General features: G+C 46.9%; 1 protein-coding gene across 1 annotated transcript in view; it reads left to right on the top strand.

Moving 5' to 3' along the window:
- peds1a (plasmanylethanolamine desaturase 1a) overlaps nt 1-8,636 on the top strand; it is a 35,434-nt gene extending 26,798 nt beyond the window's left edge. The window contains exons 5-6 of the mRNA XM_071904544.2: nt 3,757-3,969; nt 7,976-8,636. Of these exons, the coding sequence (XP_071760645.1) occupies nt 3,757-3,969; nt 7,976-8,097 (335 nt within the window). The 3' untranslated portion in view covers nt 8,098-8,636. The remainder of the gene's footprint in view (nt 1-3,756; nt 3,970-7,975) is intronic.
- The last annotated feature ends 211 nt before the right edge of the window (nt 8,637-8,847 follow it).

Raw genomic sequence — 8,847 nt, 5'->3', positions numbered from 1 at the left:
TAAATTAGCTTTCCATCAGCTGGGTTGAAGTGAATAAATAGGCTTCCTACAAAGCTGTGTCAGAAAAACACATTCACTAGAAAATGAATTGATTCATTTTGGGGAAGTTGTCAGTGTTCTTTCATGTCAACTAATGCTGGCCACATTTCATCTGAAGATGAAAAGAAAGAAACTTGGCAGTATTCTACTGCATGAACTAATGGTCATGCATCCAGGGCAGGAGCCTTATACATGGGAGCAGCAGTGGGTATGACATTACTGGGAGACTGTGGTGAGCAGATATTTGATGGACAAACTTTAGCTGCAAATGTCGCCATGTCATTATTTAATTGCTTTTCCACTGTTTTTAGCGTAAAACCTTTTTTTTATGTATTTGAGAAAATTTTATCAAGATTTGCAGTTTCCAGCCTCTCTAATTCGCTACATCTTAATTTGCATAAAAATACTTGGAAACCCAGCTATTGTTTGCCTGACAGTAGGCGGACAGGAGGAGGCTTGGGAATTGGGATTACCATACCATAACACAACAGAACAGAATATAGGATATAATTAAAATAATTAAAACAAATCAAAGACTAATCAAAAAGAGAGAAAGATGATCCATGACATAGAAGCAGATATGGTAACAAATACCAGAACGACAGCTGGCAAAGAGAAGACAGTGGACAAGCAGTAGGCTATATTACACAACAACTGACATGGCATCTACATTTCACCTGCTGTGTGTACACTAACTAGAGTTGCCAATGGGAAAGAGGGAAGGAGAGAAGGACACAGTTCTGGAAGCAAGATGAGTTTCTCCTCCATCTTTGTACATCGACACATTTGTCACTTGCGATTGGAAACACTTCGAAAGGTCAGCTGAAAACTGGGTTAAAGTTCAAATAAGTTGTAGCAGCGACTCAGTGGAAATTTTGAGGACGACAAAGGCAGCACCGCCTCTGAGGTGGGTGACTCCTCTCTCTCCACAGGAAAACACTGGCTCAGCCGGCGCAAAGCAATTTAGTTGGTGATCATGTGTGCCGACCTTAAGAGATCAGGGCAGGAGGGAGGGACCGGAGGAAGACGATCTGTGTGAGAGGGGATGGTAAAAGAGCGAGAGAGCGACCTGTAGCGAGGAGGTGACACCTACACCTGTCCTGTCTGCACTTCAGCTTGGGTCAAGAGGTCAGCGGTGAGGAGGGTGGGATGGAGGGAGAAGAGAGGAGGAGGGGAGTTGACATTGGGTACATTTACATGCACCTGTAAACCTGGCTGCACTAGCCACTTGGCCACACTCCAGCTAAGGTTTCATTGGGGTTAAGCTGTTTACATGCACCTTTGCTACCTGTGATTGAGTATCTCTGTTTCCATGAATAAACCAGTCACCTGAATATTCCTGTCCACCTGCGGCATCCCGCCCAGATAGAATGGCTACCCACTTCCCTCTTCGACTGAGCAATACTAGATTACTTCTGATACAGGGAAAAGAATGATCCCAAAGCTATGAGAGTTTACAGCTACTGTGAGTTTGCGCAGATGGCGTAAATCAAAAGTGAAAGGAGTGAGATGTTTCCATGCCACAGTCACCTGTTTAAGCCAGGCATCTTAACTGGGTTTCTCATAATCGGAGTATGAGTTATGACAGTTATGACATTTACATGCGTCGAACCAAAATCAGTGACCTCTGATGTGTCCACTTACATACACTTTGGTGGCATTCACATGGGACATTTGGCATCCAACATATTTACGGACAAGTATGCGTTGAAATCACCTAGGTTTGTTGCTGTGGGCGGGTCTCGAAACCTTTTGAAGCAGTCTGTACAAATTTAATTAGCTCATGATTTCCCTTAGAAGATGACGTTTACCTGCGCTCCATCAAAAGTTTTAGTTTCAGCTGTTTTGACGGACTGGGTTGCGATATTTTCACGCACTTTGCTCCATCAGTCCATGTCTTCCATCAGCGCATAGGTCTCAGTTAAATACATGGGATCTTGTACATTTTTTGACATGTCTCAAATGCTCATGTGAACACCGCTTTAGGGTCAACGGAAGGATTGAGTGTTACCTATAGGAGCAAATGTGGAAAGGAGAAATGGAAACAACAGGCAGAAGGAATGGAATTTAAAGGAAGAGGGAAAATGGGATTGGACAGAACGTAAAGAATGAAAGTGGGAATGAAGAGGATAGGAAGACGGAATCGAGAAACGAAGAGAAAAGGAGGGAGGGGAAACCTGCAGAGGTCAGTTGCTTGTCGGCGGGAGGGATAGACGGAGGGAGGGAAAGATTAGAGAGGAGAGAGGAGTAGTGAGGTCCACTTGTAGGTGACATCCACACCTGTCATGTCACGCACCGCAGAGAGTCAGGAGGTCACGAGACACGAGACGGGGGCAGAGAGGGAAACCTGCCGCGATGCAGTGACATCTACACCTGTCATGTCTGCACCAAAAGGGGTCATTGCTACGAGTTGGAGATAGAGGGAGGGAGCGGACGGAGGAGGTAGAGAGAGAGAGAGAGAGAGAGAGAGGACAGCGGGGATGGCGGAGGGGTCCTGCACCGGTGAGATGACATCTACACCTGTCATGTCAAGCTCATCACAGTGTCCAGCGGTCACCAGACAAAGACGGAGACGGAGATGGAAGGGGAAAGCTGAAAGCGACGAGGTGACATCTCCACTTGTCATGTCTGTACTTGAGCCGGGGTCAAGAGGTCCCTGTTTTAACCGTAGAGAGAGAACGAGGGATGGAGAGAAAGACAGAGGGAGAGGACAGCTGTAAGTCACACCGACAAGTGCGAGAAACAAGACTCTTCGGTGTAACAGACAGACAGGCTGCAGACAGGCGGATCCTTTTTACCAGAGGACAGAACAGTCAGACAGCAACCACGCTGTTCGGCCCATTGGTTATACAGGTGTCAGTGTTGTCAACATCAAAAGTGGCTTTGGACTTTTTGAAATGTTGTCTTTAAACTAGGACCTTCCAGAAATGTAATACAAGTCACATGTAAGTAAGTCACAGAGGTAAGTCCCTATGGTTGTAGGACCATTAGTTGGTACAGAAGATGGAGCAGAAGTATGACCAGAACATTGCTCAATAAAGGACAGACATGATTTGTTGAAAATGATTGTATTGTGTGCTGTAAACCGTGATGAAGTGTCTCACCCCTGACTGACTGACATGACATCTTGATGCCCATGGTGCTGTAGCGATACCGCCATGATAATAACGGTCTGGAATAATCTGATGTCAAAGTCTTCCAACAGCCAACATGACTGATCTCCCCTCGGCCTCTCTGATTTGGCGAACAACCTGTGCTCTCCGGAAGACACCGAGACAGTCACTGCTTATTGTCTTCCTGATTACTTCCTCTCTGAAGTCGTGTTAATCAGTGAAATCAGCTGGTGTTTAGTTGGTTGGAATGAAAGCCTGCAGACTCTTGGTCGTCCATGGCGCACGGAATTATATACTTGTTTATCTATCGTATACCTACTTATCTCCCTTTCTCCTCTCTTCCTTTCTCCCCCTCTCCCACTCTTCCCCCATCTTTCTCTATCCTGTTCCTTATCCCCCCCCCCACCCCACCCCCCTTAGTGTCTCCATCTCTCAAAGGCCCCTGCCAGCATCCTCTCTGTGGGAGTGCTACGCCTTCACGCTGGCCCTCTTCATTACACTAAACAGTCAGATCAATTATTCTATTAATTCTCTCTTTCTCTTTCTGTCTCTCTCTCTCCATCTGTAAATCTCTATCCATCCCCTGCCCCTTCGCTTTTCCCAGAGGCCTTGGCGGCGTCCTATCCGTGGGAGTGCTACGTCTTCGCCCTGGCGGTCTTCGTGACCTTGACCAATCAGATTCACAAGTGGAGCCACTCCTACTTCGGCCTGCCGCGCTGGGTCACCCTGCTGCAGGACTGGCATCTGGTGTTGCCACGGAAACACCACCGCATCCACCACGTCTCGCCGCACGAGACCTACTACTGCATCACTACAGGTGAAAGCTAGTGTTACCATGACTACTAACTAGCATAACTACTTCTGTGAATATAAATAGTCATCTGCCACATTTTCCTGTACAAGACTTACTAGTGTATTACTACAGGTGAAAACAAGTGTTACCATGACTAGTAACTCTACTACTTTAAATAGCCATCCACCACATTTTGCTCAACAAGACCTAGTGCAGCACAACAGGCAAAACTACTAGCTAGTGCAACTGCTACTTCTATTAATATAATAAGCCATCCAGAAAAAAAGTAGTGCATTTTGACAAATATGACAAATTGTGTTACCATGTCTCTTACCATGTCAATACCTACTACTGCATTACCACTTTTAAAACAACTGCTGCCGTTACTGTTACTACTACTACTACTGCTACTGCTACTTCTACTGTTATAGCAACACTTCCACTGTCTTGTCACATGACTTCCACCATTGTTTGGGCCCAGTTTGTTCAGCCACAAGGTTATAAAACATGCTCAACCCATGAAGGAACTTCACAATCTTCACTTCATTCAAATACATGAAGATGAAAATGACCAAAATTTGACTACCAAGGTTTTCACGCAGCAGCAGCGTTATGAAACATGCAAATACTTGGTCTTAACCAGTCGGGAGTTATCATATCATCAGTCACTGTCATCGGATGATGAACACAGTGCGTATTGTGGGCGGCCATTTTAGCCACAAATGGAGCTGATGACTCCAGAATTATTTCACTTACTATTCTCAGATGATCCAGACAAAATGGCGGCCGCGTCTGTCTGACTGTCTGTCGGCTTCTTATAAATAACTAAGAGAAAATGTTCTGTTTGCGTGCGTGCGTGTGTGTGTGTGCGCGTGTGTCTTTAGAGACATTAGGCCTCCGTAATGGATCCACATTGAGTATTCTGTGTGCATCTGGGTGAGAGAGAGAGAGAGAGAGGGAGAGGGAGAAAAGAGAGAGGATTCACTAGGGGGATTCAGCTTGTACGTCACCCTGCGCCCCTATGGACGACAGATGTGTGTGTGAGCGAGTTGCGGGGGGGGGGGGGGGGTGGCACAGTGAAAGAGTGCATGCATCTGTGTGTATGTGTGTGTGTGTGTGTGTGTACAGGAACACACTCACGTACATCTGCATACTCAAGCATCTGTGTGTGTACTCGTCTTTTTGACCCCCTCCTTGGTTCCTAACCTGTGTGTATGTATGCGTGCGTGCCTGTGTGTGTGTGTGTGTGTGTGTGTGTGTGTGTGCGCTGGGAGGTGGGTTGGTGGTCGGGGGGGCCCACAGGGGACAGCGACGGCCCCCCGCTCCCCCAGCCTCGCTGCCTGGGCCGGGCTTGGATTCCACTGGGGCTCGCCTAGCTGCCTTTGTGTTCGCCACCGGCTGACAATCCCCATGTATATTTAATGCTAACCTGCTGTCTGTTCTAACAAATAGGACTTCACAGGCAGAGGGGGGATGGAGGACAAGGGAGGGAGGGATGGGGAGGGGGGGGCGAGGGAGAAGGGAGAGAGAAAAGGAGACGAGGGAGGAAGGGGAGAGAGCGAGGGGAGGGGGGGTGAGGAGGAGATGGAGAGATTTGGAAAAAACGGGGGGGGGGGGGGGGGAATCTGCCGAAAGAGGGAGAAACGGAGCAAGAGAACGGGGGAAGAAAGGGAGAAAGAGAGATGGAGGGAGAAAGAGAGATCAGAGTGAGGGAGATGGAGAGAGAGAGAGAGAGAGAGAGAGAGAGAGAGAGGACAAAGAGTGAAATCAAACAAAACCGCTGGCTGCTTCACTGTCTTCCAGCAGAGAGAGGGTCACTGGAGGGACAGACACACACACATGCACAAACACACACGCACACGCACACACACGCACACACACACACCCCGCAGCTACAGCATACACCCTATGCAAACACAACATGGGTGGTGGTGTGTGAGTATCAGACAAGGGTAGCCTAAGTACACACAGCCCATGTGGATGTCTCTATTTGCTTGTGCCAAAGTGTGTTTCTGTGTGTGTGTGTGTGTGTGTGCACGTGTGGGCCTGAATTTTTACATCTGCATTTGTGTGCTTGTGGTCTGTGTGGACTTTCAAAAGTGTATTTGCATGTATGCACAAGTGCTTGTACTGTATGTGTAAATGCAAGGATTGTGTGTGTGTGTGTGTGTGTGTGTGTGTTAATAGTAAAATGCCTATTCATGTCAAATGTCAAGGGACTGCTTGGCTGCTTCTAAAGCAGTGACGCTTGTACATGTGTGTAATGTTTTCAGCAAAGACATGTGTGTGTGTGTGTGTGTGTGTGTGTGTGTGTGCGCGTTCACATGTATACACACACAGCAGCCTATTGTACATTCATGCATGCATATGTACATGTGAGTATCCTATAGCTACACATACATTAATGTATAAACCCTAAACACACATGTTCATAGCTATTACTCCCAAGTTTGGTTTCATGTAGGATCTCAAGAATGTGGATGAAACAGTGTGTGATGGCAGGGAGACGTGTGTGTGTGTGTGTGTGTGTGTGTGTGTGTGGGTGTGTGTGGGTGTGTGTGGGTGCGTGTGTGTGTGTCTGATCGTGCAGCAGCGTGCTAGTAGGGGCTAAGGACGTCTCCTGGGACAAGCCGAACGCCCCTCCCTCCTCCCCCCTCCTGAGACCTGGTCTGTTCATCATGAGAGGGAGAGAGAGAGAGGGAGAGAGAGAGAGAGAGGTTTGAAGAATGGGGTGTAGATAGGATGGAGGAGAGACAGGGAGGAGGAGAGAGGAGCGGTGGAATATGAAGTGTAGAAAAGAGAGACAGAGGGAGAAAAAAGACAAAAATTTGAGGATGAGTTCAGGATGTTGGGAGGGGAAAAGAGAGGAGAGGAAAGAGGAGGGTGAGGTGGAGGAGGAAGGATGGAAGCAGGCCAACATGATCCAGTGTTTGCCCTGTGGGGTGGGGGTGGGGGGGGCAGTGGGCGGGGCTAGAGAATTAGAGCTGCACAGCTAATTGAACAGATATCAAAATAACAACATGCCTGCAGGCAGCCGGCGCGGGACGGCCTGTCTGAGCTCTGGGTCGCTGCATCTCTGTCATCTTCACACCTATTTTAAGAACTTCAGCTTAGATCTGCTTTTATATGTCATGATGTTTTATTATCTTGTGTTCGTTGTTGTTGACCTTCCTGTTAATGGTTTACTTTCATCTTTCTTGCTTCACTTTCATTGCTTTTGCTGTTGGTTTTATCTTTTTTTTGTAGATTTTTTTTTTACTCCTTTATGTGCCTTGTAATTGTTTTGAATGATTCTACATAAATGGATATTATTATAATTGTTATTATTAGTACTATTAGTATTAACTTGCAGATTCCAAGTCACAAGAGGTTTCAGTTTTTTTTCCTCGGAGGGAAAGTTTCCAACAGCTTCCTGAATGAAAAATACAATTCCATGTTGGAGAATTTCTTTTCTTTTTCTTTTATTCATTTTTCGTATTTTTCTTCCAGTGGTGGCACATAGTGTTAGGAGCACTATTTTCTTTTTTGATGTAGTCGTTTCTAAATTGTCTTTTCTCTCTCTCTCTCTGTCTCTGTCTCTCTCTCTCTCTCTCTCTCTTTTCCGTTTCCCTCTTCAATGTTCCTGGACTTACTCCCCCGACCCTCCTCGGTTTTCCCTCCCTCTCTTCCTCTTGCCTCTTCCCCTCCCTACCTCTTTTCCTTCCATCTCTTTTTGCCTCTGTCTTCTCCTTCTCGTCATCCACTTTCTTGTCTTCTTCAACCTGCATTTCCACCATCCCTCCATTCCCCCCCTCCACCTCCTTCCTGCTCCTCCTCTTCCCTCATTTCGTCCATTCCTTGTCTTCATCTCTCTCTCTTTCCTTCTCTTCTTCCTCTGCTCTATCCCATCCCTCTTTCCACCTCCTGTCCCTTTTTCCCTCATCTCTCTATATCTCTTCCTCTCTCTGGTGTTACTCTTCCCTCTCTCCATTCCTCCCCCATCATTCTCTCTCTCTCTGTCTCTCTCTCTCCTTTCATCCCTTCATCCCAGGCTGGTGTAACTACCCATTGGACCAGCTGGGCTTTTGGAGGCGGATGGAGAGATTGATCGAACGACTGACGGGGCAGAAACCACGATCAGACGACCTGGCATGGGCCAAGAGGACCGACTGATACACACACAAGCACACACACACACACACACACACACACAGAAGGAAAGAAGGATGGATGGAATGCAGAAACAAATACATACATATAGAGATCGATGGGGAGACACACACACACACACACACACACACACACACACGTTACTCATGTCTCTGTGCTTTTTGCTTTATTTGCTAAAAAGCAAACTCTAAACATTCAAAGAAAACGTGTTTGTAAAAATCAAAGATGGCTTCAAGTGATTTCCAGTCGAACCCGTAGTTCGTAGTGCAACGAGCTTTGAAAGTAGGAAGTCGGTAGGTGGGTCATTCTGCTGTAACAGCCAATCAGCTTGTGTGTCCTTAGGCCTGTTTAACCAATGAGGTGTGGTGGTGTTATGATGTGTCGGTGTAGGAGGTTTCTGGAGGTTGGGCTCTCCAGGAGTGACACCACGCTGCCCGTCGCAGGCAGCTTCTTACACCACGCGCACACACACACACACACACACACACACACACACACACACACACACACACACACACACAGTTTGGAACTCAAATTCTCATTGTGTCTCTTAAGATTTTTTTTTTTTCTTCCTGTTCGTTGGTTTTTGAAAGCCCCCTCTAGAAACATCATCACCCTCTTCAAATTCTCTTCGCTGCATTTCCACACTAGTGAAATCAGATTTTTAAGATCTGCTCTACAAAGAGTTAAAAATCACCTCATTTTTGCCCGTGCCCGAGCTAAGATTATCTCCACACGCGGGGGCCGGGCAAG

The sequence above is a fragment of the Centroberyx gerrardi genome, chromosome 4, assembly GCF_048128805.1.
Source record: "Centroberyx gerrardi isolate f3 chromosome 4, fCenGer3.hap1.cur.20231027, whole genome shotgun sequence".
In the NCBI taxonomy this organism is placed as follows: domain Eukaryota; kingdom Metazoa; phylum Chordata; class Actinopteri; order Beryciformes; family Berycidae; genus Centroberyx; species Centroberyx gerrardi.
Note: the sequence above shows the minus strand (reverse complement) of the source record. Positions and strands in the feature narration are given on the sequence as shown.